The 22,208-nt window shown below is 38.6% G+C and overlaps 3 protein-coding genes across 5 annotated transcripts; 2 read left to right on the top strand and 1 right to left on the bottom strand.

The window, feature by feature from the left end:
• The first annotated feature begins 37 nt into the window (after positions 1 to 37).
• Positions 38 to 8,606, top strand: NKAPD1 (NKAP domain containing 1). Of its 2 annotated transcripts, XM_025047440.1 has the most exons (7): positions 95 to 168; positions 320 to 720; positions 1,330 to 1,406; positions 3,052 to 3,152; positions 4,712 to 4,861; positions 5,752 to 5,805; positions 6,233 to 8,606. In XM_025047440.1, exons 3-7 carry the CDS (start codon positions 1,338 to 1,340, stop codon positions 6,729 to 6,731), a joined length of 873 nt encoding a protein of 290 aa, XP_024903208.1. In that variant the 5' UTR covers positions 95 to 168; positions 320 to 720; positions 1,330 to 1,337; the 3' UTR covers positions 6,732 to 8,606. The 2 variants fall into 2 exon arrangements, with proteins under 2 accessions (XP_006912876.1, XP_024903208.1); XM_006912814.3 differs by lacking the exon at positions 320 to 720 and having other exon boundaries at positions 38 to 168.
• A 199-nt stretch (positions 8,607 to 8,805) lies between these two features.
• TIMM8B (translocase of inner mitochondrial membrane 8 homolog B) lies at positions 8,806 to 10,839 on the bottom strand. Its single transcript, XM_006912812.3, has 2 exons — positions 10,686 to 10,839; positions 8,806 to 9,203 (listed from the first exon to the last, which is right to left on the bottom strand). Exons 1-2 carry the CDS (start codon positions 10,767 to 10,769, stop codon positions 9,036 to 9,038), a joined length of 252 nt encoding a protein of 83 aa, XP_006912874.1. The 5' UTR covers positions 10,770 to 10,839; the 3' UTR covers positions 8,806 to 9,035.
• Positions 10,840 to 10,866: 27 nt separating this feature from the next.
• SDHD (succinate dehydrogenase complex subunit D) lies at positions 10,867 to 20,954 on the top strand. Of its 2 annotated transcripts, XM_006912811.3 has the most exons (4): positions 10,867 to 11,007; positions 13,734 to 13,850; positions 15,291 to 15,435; positions 19,997 to 20,949. In XM_006912811.3, the coding sequence occupies exons 1-4, from the start codon at positions 10,956 to 10,958 to the stop codon at positions 20,160 to 20,162; spliced, it is 480 nt and encodes a 159-aa protein (XP_006912873.1). In that variant the 5' UTR covers positions 10,867 to 10,955; the 3' UTR covers positions 20,163 to 20,949. The 2 variants fall into 2 exon arrangements, with proteins under 2 accessions (XP_006912873.1, XP_015445599.1); XM_015590113.2 differs by lacking the exon at positions 15,291 to 15,435 and having other exon boundaries at positions 19,997 to 20,954.
• The last annotated feature ends 1,254 nt before the right edge of the window (positions 20,955 to 22,208 follow it).

The following is a 22,208-nucleotide window of genomic DNA, read 5'->3' as shown; positions in this document are numbered from 1 at the left end:
CAACCTCCTGAGTGTCCTGGAAACCCTCCCTGTGGGAGTCTCTGGAGCTCTTCTTGGTGGGAAGAATTTCTCAGGAGCACGACTTCCGGCCTGAAAGGGAAGCTTGCTCGCTTTTCTCCCAGACCGCTTCCTCCCCCCCTCCCCCACCACGCGAGGCTGCGGCGCACGGTATGGGTGTGTTTGTGTGTATTTGTGTGGGGAAGGCGTTTGGAGGGAAGATTACCGGGAGCTCCTTGGCCGCTGGGGGGCAGGGATCCCGGTGACAAAGGTGGGGGTGTTTTCCCTGTCTTCCTTTTGAAAGCCTTAATCCCCCCTTCAGGCACTTTAAGATTCTTTTGGGGGCCGAGTCGAGGGTCGTACCGGTCCAAAGCGTCCCCACTTGAAGCGAAACCCAACCCCCCGGGTCCATCCCAGAGGAGCGTGAGCGGGAAATGCCTCAGCCAACCCGGGCGTCCGGATTCCGCGCCGGCGCAGCCCCCGTCCTGTCTGGAAAGATATCTCCCTGTTGGTCTGTTCTGAGGGAAAGGCACCCGTGGCCTGGGACACGGGTGAGGGCAGAATAACCAGTGGGAAGGCTGCATTTTCGCGAAGGAGTCGGGCGAAGCTGCAGAGCTGCCTTTGAGCCCTGACTCCTTGTCTTCCTGGGTCGGAGGAGATCTTGTAATGGAGTGGCTCTTCGTCTCACACTAACAAGATGCCTGATTTCCTCAGGATTGAGGGGTGAGTGAGCTGAGCGGTGGGGTGGTTGCACAAAGCCCCTGCTAGCTACACGTGAATAGCCCTGCCATCTATTTTTTGGAGGCTTCTGTACAAAATAGAAAATAAAATTCGTCAGAATGGAGAAATTGAGGGCATCTCTGCATTCGATGTTTTTAGGCGTCAGTTTTTGTTACTGTTGACATTTGTGGTTCCTGAAACTCTCAAATCGAGGTATTTGCTTCACCACAAACTAATTTTGGGATTCGAGTGTTGATTTCTAATCATTCCTTGTTTGCCTTGGACTGTGTTGCCTGGGGCAAGTTATGGCTTTAAGGGAGTTTCATCTACTAATTAGGTGTGAAGATACTTACCTCATAAAATATAGAATTATTTTGAGGATTGAATAAAATGGTGTCATTTCAGAGAACTCCAGTGTACGTTATCTCCTTTCATCCTCACATTAGTGTGGTCAGGCATTTTCCCCTTTTAATGAAGAAAAAACTATCCCTCAGGACTCTAATTTCTAGTTCAGTGATCTTTCCTTTACCTTATGCTTCTTTATAACAGTATAATAAAAGATAAGGTAATAAAGGATATTATTATTAAGTGTTGTTTATTGATTCATTTTAGATTGAAGAATGTCCCGGGTTCCTTTGGGGAAAGTCCTCCTGAGGAATGTCATCCGGCACACAGATGCTCACAATAAGGTGAGAGGTACAACCTAGTTATTCCTCAACACTTAACAAGGGCGTACAGTGTGCCAAGCATTATTTTGGTGCAGTTGGGAGATACAAAGATGAATAAAATAGATAATTACGATACAATTTGATAAGTACTGTAATAGAGACACAAAAAATGTTTTAGAGCACTGAGGAAAGAATAATGAAATCTGGGGAATTAGGAAAAGCTTCACAGAATGGATGGTATCGGAGGTGCTGATATTTGAACTAGTTCTTGATGAACAGGTTCAAGTTTATCAAGTGGAAAATCATTCCAGAGAGAGAACATCAGTTATTAACATGGCAACAGGAAAGCACATGAAGCACTTGTGGCATGGCATGAAATTGTGTGCATCCAGAAAGTAGAGAATGTGGGAGTTAGTGACAGAAGATGAGGCCTAAGTGGATTGTGATGTTTAGAAATTAGACTTTTTCCTATAGGCAATAAAGAAACCATTAAATATTTTTAAGCTGGCTATGTCTTGATTGTATTTGTATTTTAGAAAGATGATTTTTTAGCTGAGTAGGGGATAGATCAGATGGGGTGAAACAGTAGAGAGACCAGTTAGGGAATTGCAGCATTCCAGGTGAGAGATGGTGAGGGGTTCATGTGAAAGCAGTGACAGGGATGAAGATGAGGAATTTAGGAAGTAGAATCCAAAGAAATTGGTGACTGAATGATAGTGATAATTATAAAATCAAACAGTTGGAAATTCAGACTTGGAGGAAAGAAAAGTTGAGGCTAGACATAAAGGTCTGGGGATTATTGATATATAGGAAATGATAGAGGGCATGAGAATAGAGGAGGTCACCTAGGAGAGCACATATAATGAAAAGAGGACCAAGGACCCTTGTTTGGTTTTCTTTGGTGAACTGTGCAATTCTAGTTTGATCATAAATGTTATTACTGTCATATCACCTGATATTTTGATTGTGAGTGAGGGTGTAACTGTTACCTAAGCAGCCACTGCAGTTGCGTTAAACCACCCCTCATAGAAAGTGGTGCCTGAAAAAGATAAATCTAGCACAAATTTAACAAAATATTACAGGAGGACTTAGAAATAAACATTTTTGTTTTTGGTTAGTTGTAATCTGCTTTTCAGGAAATTCTCTAGCAAGTCTCATGCCATTTTATTTTGCTTTGTTTTTAACAAAAATTATAATGTGAAAATAGACTAGCCTAGAAAGTTTAAAGACCTGTCTTTACTAGCTTTTTGACTTTGGTAAAATCTCTGAACTTTTGTTTCTTCTCGGTTAAATATAATAATGGTATCTGCTTTGCTTTCCTCATAAGATTGCTTAAGGTTTAGTTGAGATGATACAATTAAAATCATAAAGCATTTTAGAAACATAAGGGATTATCATTTGCTAATTGCAGCATGCTTGCAAAATTTATAAAGTTATAAGTGTGTCTGTGCAGTGGTTAAAAAGTTCTGTTGCTGCAGAATTCTACATATTTGAGATTTACTGGGTCAGATTGTTTAACTACATTAGAGAAATCAGAATTAGTTTCTGATTTAAACCCAGTGTAAAATCCAATGATTAGTGCAGACTGTATTTTCAGTTACTTTTCTGTGATGTAAAGTGTGATTTTTAGTAACTTCTTTCTTTCCTTTAAAAAAAAAAAATCTAGATTCAAGAGGAATCAGATATGTGGAAAATAAGAGAACTGGAGAAACAGATGGAAGATGCTTACCGGGGGACCAAAAGGAAAATGTTACCCAGCAGTTCAAGGTGAATTTGCCGCTCTGAGAACCAAAATAACTCTTCCCTTATTCAGAATCATCAGCTTGTGTTTAAAAACATTTTGGTATGCTAAAGATAGATGAATGCAGTTCTGTGAGTCCTTAAGCTTTCCATCCTTCATAAAGCTAGAGCCAAGCATAAAGGTAATGGCTATGATGCATATGGTTCTACTCTGTACTTATTTGCAATGGAGAATTTAAAAATTTTGCCTTGAACAATTGTAAACATTAAGGATTCTTACCTTACCTGATGGCTTTTAACCTCAAATTTTCTACTTGTATCTTATGGTCACTTAGCTGATCATTTACTTCTATTAATCTTTCATTCTCTTAGCCTTTTCTTTACCCCACCTACTCACTATATTCGCCAAATCAGTCTTTCATGTTACCTTCTTAATAATTTGAGTGTAAGTAGGAAGGATTATGCAGGCTTAGTTGTGTTACCTGTGATGGTATAGGAATGTCTGAATGTTAGGAACATCTGTTGGGCCTCATATGCCTGTTAGTGTACAGTAATGTGCATGAAAAATTGCTGAAATACTAGTGCTGATTTCTAAAGCCACCCAGCGAAATAGTTAATAATGAGATATTTAAGGAGAATGAGTATGTCTCCAGAGTATGTGGAGTTTGGAGTGTGATGGCTGTGTGTAAATGGCTTCAGACAAGAAGATATGCAGGGTATCCATGGTAAAGAAAGCAAAGTCTCAACATAAAAATAAATATCTTTTCAGTCTGTTTTCTCTTTGAAAATGGTCCTTCAAGAATACTAGTGCAGGTGATGATTTGTTTTGTATTGGTTGTTCAATTCCGAGTGGCACTTCCAGGAACAAAATATTGTTGAGAGTAGACTATTAATGCCTGTCATGGTGAATAAATCTTTAAAACATAAAGATTTAATAAGTCTTTTAATAAATTTATTTTATAAAAAATAAATCTTTAGGGGCAGGGATTCTGATGGTCTCATTTGCATGATTTTCCCTGTAGCTAGAAGAGTGACTGTACGTAGAAGCCCTTAAACATTTTTTATAACTGAATAGCTGGCTTAATGACTGGTTAGTGGATATTTTAAGCACGGATTGAATCAGTGGTTCTCAACTGGTTTTCTACCCCAACATATACTCATGGGTCAGGCCTCGTTCTCATTGTTACTATGACATCATTACAGCAAGTTGCTGGTTTCTCAGAAAGGGAGTGTATTTCAGAATCTCTAGGGTAGTTCGAAATGTCTTCAGCTGTGATTATACTCTGTTTCCTACTTTGCATGGCCTCCTAGTTGAGAATTAGAGAGCTATAGTGTGCCATAGTCCAGAAGTCATTTCATTTATATTCTGCAATAGGATGGGTAGTTATGGTCAGATATTTACTAAACAACTGTACAGATTTATGGAGAGGAACAGATCATGTCTTTTTACATGATTTTTTAAAATATTAAGTATCAGGTTGTTTTGTTCTCCCCTTAGCTGTTCAATGAGTTTTGTGCATGATGTTCCATAAAGTAACCTCTCAGATTGCTTCCAAATGTAAAAGTTCTTCTGTTTTCTCATATAGCCGGATGCGTAGTGATGGTTTTGATGAAGAAAGTCAGAGAGACTACTGGAGGCCAAAGAATGAAATTTCTGGAGCACTAGAAGATGATTTTCTTAAGGCTAAATCCTGGAACAAGAAGTTATATGATTATGAAGCTAACATGCCAGACAGGTTTGTGACTAGATTCTTATCGCCATTAACAACATTCAGCCTGAGAATGTGTGCTGTTAACTAAAATTATCGCTACAAAAACTTGTACACAAATGTTCACAGCGTAATTATTCATAATGGCGAAAAAGTGGAAATCCAAATGTTGATTAGTTAATAAATGGGTAAACAAAAGGTGGTATATGGAATGGTAATGGGATTGTTATTTGGCAGTAAAAGGAATAAAGTACTGATACATGCTACAACGCGGATGAACATTGAAAACATGGCATGTGAAAAGAGCCAGATACAAAAGGCTACTTATTACATGATTCTATTTATATGATATGTCCAGAATAGGCAAATCTATAGAGACAAAAAGTAGATTAGTGGTTGCCATGGGCTCCAGGAGAGGGAGGAATGAAGAGTGACTGCTAATGGATGGAGTTTCTTTTTGGGGTGATGAAAATGTTCTGAAATTAGACCGTGGTGATGGTTGTACAACTTTGTACTAAAAGCCACTGAACTGTACACTTTAAAAGGCCGAATTTTATGGTATACACATTATATTTTAATAAAGTTATTTAAAGAAAATAGTACCAATGTAGACAGTATTGTTATGAAGCGGTTTTGGAGAGGGACTTCACAGCTAAAGAACAGAAGATCAGAGTTGCTTATGTTTCTTAAGGAAGAGAATGGCAAGTTTTATAAATGGACACAGGAATGCTTTGTCTGAAACGATAGTGTGCAGTACAGAAAAATGTAGCTAAGTTACTGAGGCTATAATGTGGGGTTGGCTCTACCATCTCTCTTTTTGTCTGTCTGTGTATGCAGACTCCTCGTCTAATTTGTTTTAATTGGCAAAAACATATTGATTGCTTTAACAATATGTATACTAAAATGTCATCTTACAGATGGGGTCACAGTGGTTATAAAGAGTTATACCCTGAAGAATTTGAAACAGACAGGTAAGGCATATAAGCTTACTGGAAAAAAGTTAGAAACTAAGATTAGTACAAAGTCTGAACTGTAAATTGAGTTTCTAGTTTTTGTAAAGCATCTAATGTTTGCCATTAAATGTAACTGAGAAATAATAGGTGATTTAGATGGGATATGATTGGTATTTTGCCTTTCCCTGATCAATGTTTGACATATATGTAGCACTTAGGATTTTGTCTTTCTCTGATTGATGTGTATTATTTCACACGGTAATTCAGTATGGCAGATTAGAATTTTTCATTTTAAAGATGAGGAAACAAAAACTCAGAGTGATAAAGTCTCATAACCCTGTATCAGAGCTGTTTTAACCCAAATTTCCTACCTAGAATTCAAAATATTAAAGTGTAAATATACTTTTTATTTTCTATAGTAAAGCAGTTTCTCTTTTTTTATTAGTGATCAGCAGGAGATTGCTAATGGAAAAAAAACATCTCCCCAGGTAAAATCATCTACTCACGAATCTCACAAACACAAGAAGTCAAAGAAATCCCACAAAAAAAAGCAGAAAAAAAAGTCTCACAAAAAGCAGAAGAAAAGCAAAAGGGAAGCCACAGATGTAACAGCATATTCCTCAAGTGAATTCTCAGAAGAAACTGGGGCTTCTAGTACCAGGAAACAACCACATAAGCACAAAAAAAAATCCAGGAAAAAGTCTCTCAAAAAATCTACTTTAATCTTAGATGCAGAAAGTGACACTTCTCAATCAGATGATTCTGCATCCAGCAGTTCTGAGGAAAGTGAGGAAAGAGACACTAAAAAAACGAAAAGGAAAAAGAAAGATAAAAAAGCCTATATCCCTGTACTTCACAATGAAATACAGGAGAGGACAAACAAACGCACAAATTGGAAAGTGGCTACAGATGAAAGGTCTGCTGAGAGTTCAGAGGACGACTGAATGAGAAACATTCTTCACTTTCCCATGTGACTCTGGATATTTACAGCTCTTGCACCTTGGAGCTTTGCAAGTGACTTGCTCAGCACAGCAGAACTGAGATCAGAGCTGTCCTGTGCCATCTACATATGTTCTGACAGACTTCTACTTTGGCCTGTTAAACTTGATCCTCTTCTTAATAGGGAATCTGGTATTTTGTTATGAAGGTTTCTTGAAGATATTTTTTGCAATTAATTACATTTAACAATAGAGTACATATACAGCAAATTAAAGGACCCAGAAAGTTGAATCCAGTAATGACCTGGGTACACCGATTGGAATTCTGAATTTGAGGAATGCAAGGGCTGAGATCAAGAGGTGGATTAGAATCAGTGCTGTGTAGAATGGTATAAGGGAACATTGTGTTATACACTTGTTGGTTTATATAGCAGGTGCCACTTGACTTTTGTCTTCAGCCTTGGTGCTTTGATCTTTCTAAATTTTGGCCTCACCAGTGTGGTCCAGTTTATTTAATGAGGAAATGAGCATAAGAACATTTTTCCTTCATAGCATCCATAGACAGCTGTTATTAGAAGAGACTAGGGTTTTCTGTCAAATTTCTCTGCTGGACAGGGACTATGGCTGTATTTAGTATACCACTAAAATATCATAATTGGATTGTAAATGGTTTTCTAGTTCCATTGCTGTATATTGCCTAAATGGACTTGTGTTCATAATTATTCAGTTGTTTTAGGTAAGTCCTCAACCAAATGGGGAAGAATTAGGAATTAGTCGTGCTGCCTAATAGTTCTCTGAACAGGATTCATGGCAGCACCTGCCATTTAAATGTTATCTTCCTTTTCATTTCTAAATTTATTAATGAACTTTAGAGTTTCCCTGACACTAGGTTGAATCAGTTCCAAAGTGAAACAGGCTTCTCAGGGACATACCCATTTCTTCTCAGTCTGCCTTTGGATTAAACCACCAACCAGAGACTATATTATTTTCCTTTGCTGTATACTGTAATCTTTACTATGTTAATTCTTAAGAAACCAAAATAATACTGAAAGAAAGCTGGCAGAACCCAAGTTAATTTTTTCATTATGGCAGATCGTGATATATCAGTTTCCTGGTTGTCACTTCATGGGCTGAGCTGAGTAAACTTGAAAACTCAGACTCTTGGTCTTGGTTCTGCCACTAATTGGTTATGAGGTCCAGAGCAGGTAAGTTAGCCTCCCTGGCCTTACTTTTAACCCCATGTGTGATACAGATACTTCATGGTAACATGGCAATGTAAGACACCAGCAATAGAATATAACTATGACAACATTCCATGAGGTGGTAACATTGTTTTTCTAACTACTGAATTTGTTCGCTTTACAGAACAGATTTCTAGTAAAATGCTTAGTTATAAAATATATGGTTGGCCAGAGGTTCCCTATCCCGATTATAAGCAGGTGCTACCTTTTGGGATATTTATTTTAAATATTAGTAGTTTGATACTCAATTGTCAATGTTCCATGGTAAATATTTTTACCTTTGGGATTAGTAAGGGTGCAAGGGGGGAAGAACAGTCTCTAATTACTACCTCTTAACCTAAAGCAATTGTTTTGTTCTCAGAGCAAGTGAAGTCTGTTGGAAGGTGTTCTTGTTTTATCTTTTTAGCATTGTTTCTGTGCTATAAAAGTACTGATTCTAAGCACAGACTCAGGAAGATGGGCCAGTGGAACAAGGCAAACCTAGGAAGTTGATTCTGTTTGGATCTTGACCTTTCCTCCCTCCCATATTAGCAGGCCTATCTCCTCATGAATACACATCTTGCCTGTTTTGTTTTGTTTTTTTGCCATGTTTACCTTTTCTTGGTCATGTATAAGCAATAAAGCTGTTTTCTGTTCTTCACCTTTCTCAACCCCAAATTCTCTTCTATGCCATAGGCTAAGGTTATGATATATCTTTTAGCCCCCTTCAATATGGCTTAAGGTGGCTCTTCAAAACCTAAGAGCTCCCATTTGCAGTATTGGCCTTGGAACATCTTTATTTCTACTGTTCCTGCCAATCAGAGATCTTACTAAATCCTAAAATGAGATTAAAACAAAAGTTGGAGAATTCACATTTATTGAATACTGTTGTGATATTTATTTGGAATTTCCGAATTCCAAATAAATAAATTTCACTTTTGAACATTTGATCTATTACTTTTTAGCACCAACAGGCTTGGTAACAGCATGAAGTTGACGTGACAGTAGGCTGACAACTTCCCCCGACTGACCCTTAAATGTGCTTAATAACAAGTCCTTTGCTGCTTCTGTCATTCTCCCAGGGAATGGTCTACTGCCCACCTTTCTGTACAATCTGGGCAAACCGACTGGTGATAGCAAGAGTAGTGTCAATGAAGCGGTCCACGCAACTAGAGAGACAATTTTCAGTGCGAGAGTCTAGGCGATTCCCTGGCTTCTCCACACATTTATCCCAACACAGCTCCATGAAGTGATGCACCTAAGAGGAAAGAAAAATAGTAACCACTGGGGTCTGCATATGGGCCTATCTGACAATTTTCTTATTTTCTTCCTATTTTCCTCATTTCTTGTCACTTGACTAAACCATTCTTTCAATCAATAAACCGTGGGCTCTCCTCTTTTCTCACTTCCTGTCACCAACAGGAATGAGGTCCAGATTCTCATCCCCACATTGCAACAATCCTTGAGTAATTAAAAACTACTAGCCAACAAGTTACCCTTGTGTTTGCTTAATATATCAATTTCTCTGTTAGCCACTCAGGGCACTCCCTTATTTAACCACCAACCCATACAGTTTGAAAGAGGCCAGCACAGCATACTGGACTTAATACTCCTGTAATGCCCTCCCTAAAGATTTTATCCATTCTTCAAAACAGTTGAAATTCTTACTTCCTAGAAGGCTACTGTCTATTTTCTAATTGTGTCAAGTCCGTAATCAGATTGTAAATTTTCAGGCAAGTTTAATACCGTCTTTTACATTCCCAAACTAGCATTAGAGTAAACTGGGACAGTATGGTACCAATTAATTTCCCCAAACCAAACCCATCCCTTAGAAAGTAGTTAAGTTCTTAACCTTTCTGGAGTCATGGGCACATTTGAGAATCCAATGAAACTTATGGATCCACTTTCCAGAAAAATGTACACCTGGCATAGAAGACGTGTGCACTTTCATAATGTCCAAGTCCTTAAAACTTTCTAACCAAGGTTCTTGCTACTTATTCTCCGTGAACCCTCTCTCTCTCAACGGCCCAATGTGGGGATAACCATTTACCTAGAGCTCACTATTTGGAAGGGAGGGTACTAAGCATTCAGTCAATCCGCGATCCTAAAAGGAGCCTCACCACCGCTTAAGAGGCGTGGTTAAGTAATTAACCTAAGGTCATGCAACTAGCTAATAAGGGCCCACGCTGGGGTTCTAATTATGCCTAAAGGGCTCCAACACCCTTGTTCTAAACAAATAGTCTCGAATCTAGACTGATTACTTCAGAGGCCCCCTCTTTTCCAGTAACGTTCTACTGCTCCATCGTTTTCAAATACATTATTGCATTTGATCCTCACAATCTAGTGGGGCAGCAGGCGACTGTGAAACTAAAACTCAGTGCATGGGTGTCTAATCTAGGGGCTCCTGTTCTGTCAACTGGCAGAGAGGTAGGATTAAAACCTAGATCTTCCCAATGCCAGCTCAGAATGCTTGTCGCCAAACTAGGCCCCTGTGCCCTTGTGTCGCCCAAACCTTCCTTTTTTTCTTTACACTTTTCCCCACGCTGGGCTTGCTTAGAGGGCATATGAGCACCACCGGTCACCAGCGGCCAGAGTGCCAGAACTTGTTTCTTCTGCGAGAGGAACCGGGCGTAGCAAGGCCATGTGGGGCCTTACTGCGCCGCCAGCGTACAGAGCTCTGCGGGTGCCCGGACCTGTACTTCACCCTCCTTTCTCTTCACCCTGGTCCCTGTCCCTGTACCTGTGCAGTGAACTGAGCCTTTTGCTGTTCGGCCGCCACCAGGCGCTGCAACTCTGCTTCATCCGCCTCCCCCAGCTCCGCCATTGTCTGCGTCAGGGTCCGGACCTGCGACCGGCGTGAGCGCGCTCGTGCGGCGCGCGCGCGCCGACTCTCGACTTCCGGTTCACCTAGCGTTTTTTCTTTTCCTTGTTTTCGTTGGTCGTCGTGGAGTGGGAGTTGTCTTGTGACTGCTTCCGGGCTGCTGGATGACCTTGAGCCTTCAGGAGCGAGATGGCGAGTATCTGGAGGCTGAGTGTTCTCTGCGGTGCCCAAGGAAGCCGAGGTGAGCTGTCCTGGCAGCCGGAGGTCCTTAACGCAGCCTCCAGCCGGGGAAGGGGATGCGGTGAGGATTAGGATACTCGGTGGTGAGCCTTCTGGACCAAGGAATTCCTACTCCTTTGGCCGCTTTGGCTTCTGCCGAAACCACTGCAGTAACCACCGTTGCCTACGGGCCCAGATATTCACCCGAGCGCGTGTCGCTTCTGCTCTGGACCGACGTGGTCTCTTAAAGAGAACTCCTTCTGGCAGTTACAGCTTGCTGAGGCTATTATAAGAACTCTCATTGTCTCCTCATTCATTGTTCTTAGAATGCTCGCACTCTGAATCGGAAAAGAGTATGTAAGTCCCAGTACCTGGTCTTGCGCATTTTCCCTGGAGTTGCTGTAAGAGTGAGAGTGATCAAATCTGTAGTCATTGAACTGGACATTTACGTTATGCGGGGCACAGTAAAGTTGTGGTACAAATGTGAATAAAACATAGTTCCTGCCCTCAGAGAATTTTCCTTTTTATAGGGAAAACACATATAAGCATAATTTAACATAAAACAAAAACTCCTGTGCTGTACATAAATTGTTACTCCAGTCCAGAGGGAGAATGTATTTAGCTCTGTGTCTGGAAGGATTACCCTGTTTCCGTTCCTCAAGAAGAAGTGTCTGATTAGAGAGTCTTGAGGATGAGGAAGGCCACAGGAGGAAGGGCATTAAAATTAGAGCTACTGGATGAACAAAAGCAATGATGACATGTAGAAACTGGTTGGTATGAGAGGAAACAAAACAAATCGGATATTATTAGAATGTGAAGCTCGATAAGGAATGAGAGATGAATCTGGAAAGGTGAACTGGAATCGAATCACAGAAGAACGTGTCTCGATAAAGAGTATGCATTTTTACATGATGTGAATGGGAGCCACTGTAAGATTTGACAGAGACTTGCAGTTTAGATTGACTACTTTGGTAACAGTATGCTAGATGGCCACCATAGGACGTGGGGCAAGCTAAGACACGGGGAGACGAGATATGGCACTGTTGAAGAAGTGAACTGGAATCGAATCACAGAAGAACGTGTCTCGATAAAGAGTATGCATTTTTACATGATGTGAATGGGAGCCACTGTAAGATTTGACAGAGACTTGCAGTTTAGATTGACTACTTTGGTAACAGTATGCTAGATGGCCACCATAGGACATGGGGCAAGCTAAGACACAGGGAGACGAGATATGGCACTGTTAATGTCCAGGAAAGAATGGCGAGGTCCTGAATTTGGAGAGCAGTACAAAAAAGAGAAGATTGTCTCAAGAAATGTTAAGGAGATAATAGCAATATGATTTGACGATTGACTTTGAGATTTCTGGGTTAGGTTAAAGAGTAGCTGGCATGTCATTAAAGTGGGCAACATGGAAATGGGAGTTTGGATAAGAAAGTGAGTTGAAGGATGATTTGAGAGTGGTGATTGTGAGGACCATGTAAGATATCTCAGGGGAGAGGCCCAATAGGCACATAAACTTCTGAAACTGGAGAGATATCAGGGCTAGAGATACAGAATTGGGTGTCATCAGCTAATAAGCAGTAGAAGCTGAATGGACAGAATGGCCAGGGCGGGGTAGAGGAAGTGAGGAGAGCAATGGGCAGCTGATTAGAATCCTGGGAAAACATTTAAGAGTGATGAATTCAGGAGGAGACTGATATAAGATGGTCAGAGAATCAAAGGGAGAACTGGAAGAGAGTTCTGTCAGAGCAAAGAAGGGATGAAGGCCGCCAATGCCAGGTGATACAGAAAGGCCTAGTGAGATGGAGACTGAACAGTACCTGTTGGATATGGCCACTTGAAACCATTGACACCTTACCAAAGCAGCTTTGATGGGGATAAAAATAAGTTTTAATGTTGAAGAATGATAAGGAAGTGAGGAAGTTGAGGTGATTTAGACAACACTTTAAAGAAGCATGGTTTGAAAAAGAGAGCAGGGGAAGAGTTCATGGGCCTTAGTTAGAGAATATGGGATCAAGAGAAGAGTTAAGTCTATTATATCAGTCGAGGGAAAATGGCCAATAGGAAGGAGAGATTAAAGATGCAGGAGAGAAATTGCTTTTTATTGAGTGCTTATACTATTCTGGAAATTATACTAAACACCTTGCATATATAATTTTCAACAGAGTATTATGAAGTAAGTGTTGTTATTTCCATTTTACAAATGAGGACATCGAGGCTTAGAGTGCCTATTTAACTTAACTGGTGATCATCTCAGAGCTAGTAAGTGGTGGAGTTGGATGAACTTAGGTCTGCCTGTTTTTTAAACCAAGCGGTAGGATCCCAAAGGGGACAGAAATGAATGGGTTCAAGAGTACAACTGGAGAAATTGATCTTGAAAAGGATGATAGTAATAGATGAACTTCCCAAACTAGAGTGTATTCCTTGAGGACAAAGACTGTGTCTTTTATCTTTTACTCCAGTGCAGAGCAGATGAATAAATGGAAGGAGAAAGGAGCTATAATTTAATTTTTAAAATCAGTAAAAGTGAAGCCCTTTTACATAAGTGGTTCATTGATTTTTCAATCTTTCAGTGGCTCCTTAGTCTGACTTTACAGCAACCTAGTGAAATAGATACTATCCTTGTTTTATAGATGTGATGTTATCCCCTATTTGGGTTGAAGTAGCTTGCCTATGGTCATTTAAAAAGTCTCAATCCCATTAAAGGAGAGGTGCTTCTGATCATCCTAATGTGTCTCTTCTCAGCTCTCTTCCTCCGAACCCCAGTGGTCAGACCTGCTCACATTTCAGCATTTCTCCAGGACCGACCTACCCCAGGATGGTGTGGAACGCAGAACATTCACCTGTCACCCAGCCGTCATTGTATGTTTTCTCCATCGTTGCTGTTTTCTGGGCTCTGGCTGTTTTCATCTGGGCTAATTATCATGCCTTTGGCAAACACTTCTTGTCAGTAGGGGGAACTCTTGCATTAGACTCTGTCAAAAGACCTAGCCTACACCTTCGGGCAGACAATGCCAACATGGTTGAATAATTCCCTTTATATTCATAGAGAACCTCCTGGTCTAAATCTTTAAAATTTTTAAAATTTTGAAACAAAATAGCTCTGTAGGAAGAGTCTGTTCAGTATAGTTGAGTCATTTATTCAGTTAGCTAATGGAGAGGAGCCAAATAAGAATAATTTAAAATGGTAGACAATTTAAAAAGTTTTACACACACACACACACACACACATATAGTTTTGTAATTGAAGTTTATTTTTATTGAGGTTGATATTAAAATCATATGGCATTTCTTAGGTGAATATCATTTAGATATTACAAAAATTAGTCTTAGAAAACTTGTAGGTGAATAATAAGTTAACTGTCTTTTCATTTTTAAAGTCTGGAAAAATCAGTATTTTACTGACTTCTCTTGATTCTTACATCAACTGCTTAGATATAGTTGCAGCTGAGTTATGAGAAATTAGACAAGTGTAGTCTTTCTGCTTTTTGGAATAATTTTATCTTTGAAAAGTTTTTGTTTTTGCATTCTTTTGCTTAGTTTAGTTAGGTTAGCAGAGTGGTTTTAACTTGGAGTACATGAGATCAAAGGAAAACCCCGAAGTTATAAACATAGTTTTTAATGTATGTTTACAAGTGCATTTTTCCGGGGAGTTGCACCATCCTTTTATTAGATTCCCAGAGGGGTCTGTAACCAAAAAATGATAAGAAGCTCTCAAAGAAATGTTTAGAGCCCATTTTATTTTTCGCTTGTTTGAAATAAATTTTTGTGTTCCTTATCTGTTTTGGGCAATTTATAAGTGATGGACAGAACAAAGACCATGATCTTAAAAGTTGACATCAGAACTTTGCTTCTCTTTGAGTTGATTGGTTTAATTTTGTTTTAGGAGGATTTTTTAATATTACCTTACTTCCAAAGATTAGAACGTATAAATAAAAGAGGTAAGTTTTAAAGGAATTTCTCAGGTGTCACTAACTTATATACATAAGATATCTGTCTATTACCCTGAAGTCCAAGATTGGTAATTCTGCAAAGATATTTTGTCCATCTTCATGCCTGTAAGTAAAGTGGATTTGTCTTCTAATCAACATATGCAGGTGTTGAGACATCCTGTACTAAAAGAAGGGAGATAGTATCTCTTTCGATTACCTTCTTTTTCTTACCCTCTTTATGCTCAGAGTTAAGTCTTATATGCATCCTGTTTGCCATTCTGTCAGTTTGGGTTCTGTTGTGGCAAATGTTGAATGTGAGAGATGTGTTTCCCCCTTCAGCTCTTACGACTCTGGTTCTTCCTTTCTATAGCTGGTTCCAAGGCTGCATCTCTCCATTGGACTGGTGAAAGGGTTGTCAGTGTTTTGCTCCTGGGCCTACTTCCAGCTTCTTATTTGAGTCCTTCTTCAGCGGTGGACTACTCCCTAGCTGCAGTCCTCACTCTCCATAGTCACTGGCAAGTACAGCAGTCCTTTCAGTATTACGTTGTCTGCTCAGTTTGTTTGTTGTGAGTTTCATTATTACATATAAGGGAGAAATTGACTGGGATACTCAAGACCTGCAAAAAACTTTTAAAACATATAAAATATATTTATGTCTAGGTTTGTATATGCACCTGCCCATATCTAATAGATATTTTGAATGTAGCATCCTATAAAATTGAGTTTCTGATGTTCCCTAGATCTCTTCCTCCAGCACTCTTGCCCATCTGAATTAATAGCATTTCCTTTCTTCCATTTGTTCATACCCCAAACTTGGTCATCATTCCAGAAGTAGTCTCCTAACTGGTCCCCCTTCTGTCTACGCCCAATACAGCTGCCCCAGTGACCCTGTTAAAATATTAAGTCAGATCAAGACATTTCCTTTCCCAAAACCCTTTGTTGTTTCCTAATCATATTCAAACTAAAAGTAGAATTCATAAAGTGGTCTAGATTCTATGTGATCCCTGTTTCTTCTTCATCTCCACCTACTCTCTCCCTCATTCACATTGACTTCCTTGATAATTCATTAACATGCCAGGGACACTCTAGGCCTCAGGACTTTACTCTTACTGTTCCTTCTGCTTTAAACTCTTTTATATATTTGGATTGTTCCCTCTAATCCTTCACATCTTCAATGTTAACATTCTTACCGAAGTTTTCTCTAACCACTTACTCAAAATCTCAGTGTCCTTCCCAACATTCCTTATCTCTCTCCCCATTTTATTTTTCTCAGTAGCACTTACTACATTCTAATATATTGTCTATTTAATATTTTATAGATTCCTTGTCTTCCCTCACTAGAGTGATAGCACAGATACAGAAAATCACAAGAATCAAATCTATGGCTTAATGAAGAATTATAAGGGTGATACCACCCAGGTCAATAAATAGAACTTTGCCGCCTGCTTCAGAAGCCTCTTTGTTGTGTTCTATTTCTGTCATAACGCTTCAACAGGAACCATTATCCTGATTTTTATAGTAGTCACTTTCTTATATTTCATCATAATTTTGTCATCCAAAAGTGCATCCCATAATCTATAGTTCATTCTTGCCCTTTAAAAAAAAAGAAATATGATAAGGATTTTTGACAGTTTTTGTTTGCTATTGTATCCTTAGTGCCTAGATCAGTACCTGACACATAGCACTAATTAAATATTTATTGAATGAATGAATTTCCAGTTTTTATTTATTTTATCCAATGTAGTTATTAGATTTTCTCTGTTAGTGAACCTTCTAGAAAGTTTATAAGTAAAAGTTGGGTTCCCTGAGTTGTTCATTTTATGTTGTTTTGCAAGAACAGTCTGATATCGTGAATAGGGAAGCGTTTTGGGTTGTTAGAACTGAAAAGACTTGGGGGAGTATCTTAACCAGCCCTGTTATTTTACAGATGTGGAAACTAAATCCCAGGGAGGTTAAGTGATGTGTCACAATCATTTTCTAGCCAGTGTTAAAGGGGCTTTTGTTTGCCAAGGTTTTTAGGGTTTGTTAGGAGAATTGCCCTTTAACCACATGGACTTTTCAAAATAAAGGATTCCAGTTGCATATGAAATATTAGATTACAAGTACAGTAATATTTCTCTAATACATGATATTTTGGAAGGAGATCCATCTAAATTAATCAAAAATTAAAATAAGAGAATTTATTAAAATTTTTTATTAAAATTGACTTCTCCAGTTATCTCACTAATTTTCTTCCTTTTCACACACACAAAACAATGACTCAAGTTGTCTGTAATTGTGCACCAGTTCCTCAGCATCCAGTCTCTCTTAACTCGGATTAATTGGCCTTTTATCCCAACTATTTAACTATAGTCATTCTTACTAAAGTCACCAAAGACCTTTATTTTTTCCATATCCACTTGTCTGTTCTCTGTCCTCCATTTATTGAACTCTCAGCAGCATTCAACTTAATTGAATATTCCCTCTTTAAGTAATTTTTCTTTGGCTTCCTAGATGCCATATTCACCTTGTTTTCTTCATCTCACCAGCTGTACCTCTCAGTCTCAGCTAGTTCCTTGTCCTCTTGTCTGACTTGAATAATAAAGATCTGAACTTGGGGCTTAGTCTTGGCCTTCTTAATTTCTATATCTATATACTTTCCCATGGTGAGCTCAGATGTGACCTCTTTTCCTGAGCTGCAGACTTATATTTCCAGTTGTCTAATAGACATAGCCACTTGGATGTCTAATAGTCATCCTAAATTTAACTTTGTCAAAATCACTCCTTTTCCCCTCATATCTCTCTCAATTTCCCTTCAGAATCTCTGTCTTGTTCTTCCCTAACTCAAATCTAGTTGCTCGAGTTGAAAATTCTAGGAATCATTCTTGATATTTCTTTTTGTCTTACACACATCCAGTCTACAGTTATTTCTGTTCGTTCTTAAGCATAGTCTGAATTGTCACTTCACACCATTTCCCCTTTCACCAGCCTAGGTTAAGCCAGAAGTCTTGGGTAGACTACTTAAGTTTTCTGTTCCTGTTCTTGCCCTCCTTTTCCTGCCAGCACTGCCGCACTATAGCCAGAGTGATCTTATTAAAAGTAAAAGTACAGTTATCCAAAGAAGATACACAGCTAGCCAATAAGCACATGAAAAAATGCTCAACATCATTTTTATGAGAGAAATGCAAATCAAAACCATGAGAGAAATGCAAATCAAAATCAAATCAAAAACACTAAAATGGCTGTAATCAAATAGAAGGGCAGTAACAAGTGTTTCAAGGATGTCACAAAGTTTGAATCCTCATATTCTGCTGGGAATGTGAAATGTTGCAGTCTTTGGGAAACAGTTGGGAAACAGTTTGGCAGATCCAACAAAAAGTTACTATGTGTCTCAGAGATTCTACTTTTAGGTGTATAGCTCCCCAAATTGAAAACATATGGCCTCACACGAAAATTTGTACAGGAATGTTCATAGCAGTGTTATTTATAATAGCTAAAAAGTGGAAACAATCCAAATGCCTACTGGCTGATGGATAGCTAAACAAAATATGATGTAGTTTTACAAAGGAATACAGGCATACCCTGGCGATAGTGCAGGTTCAGTTCCAGACCATGGCAATGAAACTGATATTGCAATAAAGTGGGTCACATGAATTTTTTGGTTTCCCAGTGCATATAAATGTCATTTGCACTGAATGTGCTGTAGTCTATTAAGTGCATAATAGCATTATGTCTAAAAAATGTACATACCTTAATTTAAAATAATTTTGCTAAAAAATGCAAACCATTATCTGAGCCTTTAGCAAGTCATAATTTTTTTGCTAGTAGAGTGTCTTGTCTTAGTAACATCAAAGATCACACTATAACAAATATAATAATAATGAAAAAGTTTTAAATATTTTGAGAATTACCAAAATGTAAAACAGACACGTGAAGTGGTCAAATGCTGTTGGAAAAATGGCACCAGTGGACTTGCTTGACACAGAGTTGCCACAGATCTTCAATTTGTAAAACCCTTCAATATCTGCAAAATGCAATCAAGCAAAATACAATAAAATGAGATATGCCTGTGTTATTTGATCATACAAAGGATTTAAGTACTGATACGTGCCACAACATTATGCTAAGTGAAAGAAACTCGACACAAAGGCCACATCATATATGATTGCATTTATATAAAATGTTTAGAATAGGCAAATCCATAGAGACAGAAAACAAATTAGTGATTGGGTAATGGACTAATAGCTACAGGGTTTCTTTTGGGGGTGATGAAAATATTTGGAGTTAAATAGTGATGATGTTCACAACTCTGTGACTATACTAAAAGTAATTCAATTGTGTACTTAAAAAGGGTTAATTTTATAGTATGTGAGTTGTATCTCAATAAAAGTGTTATTAAGAAAAGTAAAATTAGGTCACTCCTTAGGTCACTCCTTATTTAAAGCACATCTGTGGTTTCTCATGTTTTAAGTAAAATTCAAACTTCTTTTTATGACTTTTAAGTCCCTATGTGATCTGTCCCCACCTTTTGATCTCCATGTTCTCCAGTCACACTAACCTTTTTAATATTCTTAAAGATGCCAAGGTCATTGTCAGTTTTGCTTGGAGTATTCTCATTGAGGTCCAAAATATTGCAGAACATTTCTAAAATATTTCTTCATAGCACATATGTATTCTTCTTTCTCCTTCATTAGAATGTATGTTCCATAAGGGGAAGGATGCTGTCTCAATTTGCTGTACTCCCAACATCTATAACAGGTTCTGGCACATAATATCTGCTTACTACATTCTTTTCAAATAAATGAAAAACTCTGGAGAACATTTGTTTTAGTTAAAAAACAAAAAACAAAAAACAAACCAAGATTTTGTAGATAGAGTAGCATTGATTACTCTCTCTTAAATGAGTGATTCCAGAAAACTGAATCTGAAGAATGAGAAGATGTCTTTATTATTAGGAAATGCTTGCTTCTTTTATTTTGGTTTATGATCTTGTTGCAGTTTGAACCTGATTGATTATCTTTTTGCAGTCAAGTTATCTATATAACCTTCTAACCACATTTCTGGTTTTTTTTGTACTGTGATTTTTTTTTTCCTTAGGGGCCTTGGACAGGTTGTTACTGACTATGTACGAGGGGATGCATTGCAGAAAGTCGCTAAGGCAGGCCTTTTGGCACTCTCGGCTTTCACCTTTGCTGGGCTTTGTTATTTCAACTATCACGACGTGGGCATCTGCAAAGCTGTTGCCATGCTGTGGAAGCTCTGACCTTTTTGACTTAATACCTTGAGAATTGATTGTACTCCTCTTTGCCTCTGCTCTGTCATGCCATTCAGCTCACAGTAAGGAGGAAATAACTTAAGTCCATTGGTGAGATTAACCTCTTCTCCTAATCACCTGGTTATTTTTAGAATTTAATCTTTGAGGAAAAGGTTTGAGAGGAATTATATATATCCAAGAAATTGTAAGGCTGAGTTTCTTATTCTGACGAGTTAATGGAGTTGCCTCCCAGCTTCTCACTAGACTCACAATATAACTAAACGTGAGCTTTTGCATTTTAATTTATCAAACTCTTAAAGGGAATTCAACTTTATAACTATCAATGCCTGAGCAAATGTCTATATTTGTCCTGGGAATGATAGAGAAAGGGAAAGACTGTTAATTCATAAAGAAAGACGACTGAATCTTACGCATTGCTTAATGTTTGAAAACTTCTCCCTCTGTTCAGTTGATACCGGTTACTGATGGTTACATGTCCTTGGGAAACTTTAAAATTAGGATATGCTGATAGTTCACATTACTAATTTCTAAATTCTGGGAAAAAGAGCCTGGAAAGCTTCTGAATATAGAGAAGTTCCAAGTAGAGAAGAGATCTCCTAGTAATTAATATCAAAATATTATAGATTCTAAACTGAGATTTGATTCTCAAATGTGTTCATTTTACTTGTCCTGAAAAAATGTATCTGCAAATATAAAACTTTAATAAATTGTCATTTTCCCACTGTGGGAATTTAATGTGAAAATGTATTCTATGAAAATAAAGTTTTTTAAAAAATAAAATTCTATATAATAAAAATGTATTCTACTCTTTTATATATTAACTGTCCCTAGTTTTATTTAATAGTGTTGAGTTTATTGTATCTACAGCATTAAAGTAGAACTGAGTGTTTAAATTTCCTTCTGTGGCTTAGCAGTTAGGTAAATCAGACACAAAGTACTATAAGACAAAAAAGATTTACGTGTAATAGGCAGAAATATACTGAGTATAAGTAGTTAGTATGAGGAGGGTATTAGTAGAAATTAGAATTAGTTCCAGATTATGGAGTTCAATGAATGCCAGCCATTGGAATTCAAATTATATTCTATGTGCACTTAGCCTGGTATATGGGGTGAGTGAGTATAAGGCCTGATGGTTTGTTTTTCCTAGCAACATAGAGGAACTGGGACTTGGCACATTTCACTCACTGAAGACTTTACTGGGCAGCTGAGGCGAACTCGATAGGGAGCTGGCTAGAAGGGTGTGTTCATGAATGTTAAAGAGAAGCTCCCTTTAACACGCTTATGGCCTTGTATGAGATTCAGGTATGTATGAAGGGTTTAGGAAGAGGTGATTGATTCTGTTGGGGTGAGTTAAAGGTGTCGAAAGGGAGTGATGCCTGAATAGCAGTGGTTCACTAAGGAGTGGTGGTGGGCCAGTCCGCCCTGCAGGGAGGAGTATTCTGTTACTGACATTGTTTAGAATGGCTATTTCATGATGATAAAAAGTAGACTGACCTTTATTGTTTTGAAGTTCTCTGTAGACAATGATCTCTCCTGTTGTTCCTCTGTAACCCTGGCCCCTTTCCCCTGGCACACCTCAGCACACCCCGGCGCATCACTGCTGTGAAATGCAGTGATGAGATGGGGTTGTACATATAGTCAAAATGGGGAGGGCAGTAACTGGATATTATGGGATCCTGTAGCTATCATTAGTATCATCAGATCCTAGTTTGGATCTGGAAGGGTCTGATGCTAATAAGCTTCATTAGATGGTGATTGAGAAGTTAAAGTGGAGACTGGTTGGTTTTGTAATTAGGATGGGGCTGAGCCATCGCTTTGGAAAATTGGTTGCTGTGACCTGCTGCATCGGCAGAGAAAGTGAGGCAGGGAATAACAGCAGTAAGAGGTTTCTGAGGTTAAGCAGGACATGATCAGAATTGTGCTTCAGAAAGAATTTAGGTGACATTAGAAAGGTCGATAAACTAGAGGCAGAAGGACGTATAAGAGGATAGAGCTAGAAGAAAGGGCCTGAACTTTGATAGCAGCAGTGGAATA

This window comes from Pteropus alecto, unplaced genomic scaffold, assembly GCF_000325575.1.
Source record: "Pteropus alecto unplaced genomic scaffold, ASM32557v1 scaffold224, whole genome shotgun sequence".
Classification (NCBI taxonomy): Eukaryota; Metazoa; Chordata; class Mammalia; order Chiroptera; family Pteropodidae; genus Pteropus; species Pteropus alecto.
Note: the sequence above shows the minus strand (reverse complement) of the source record. Positions and strands in the feature narration are given on the sequence as shown.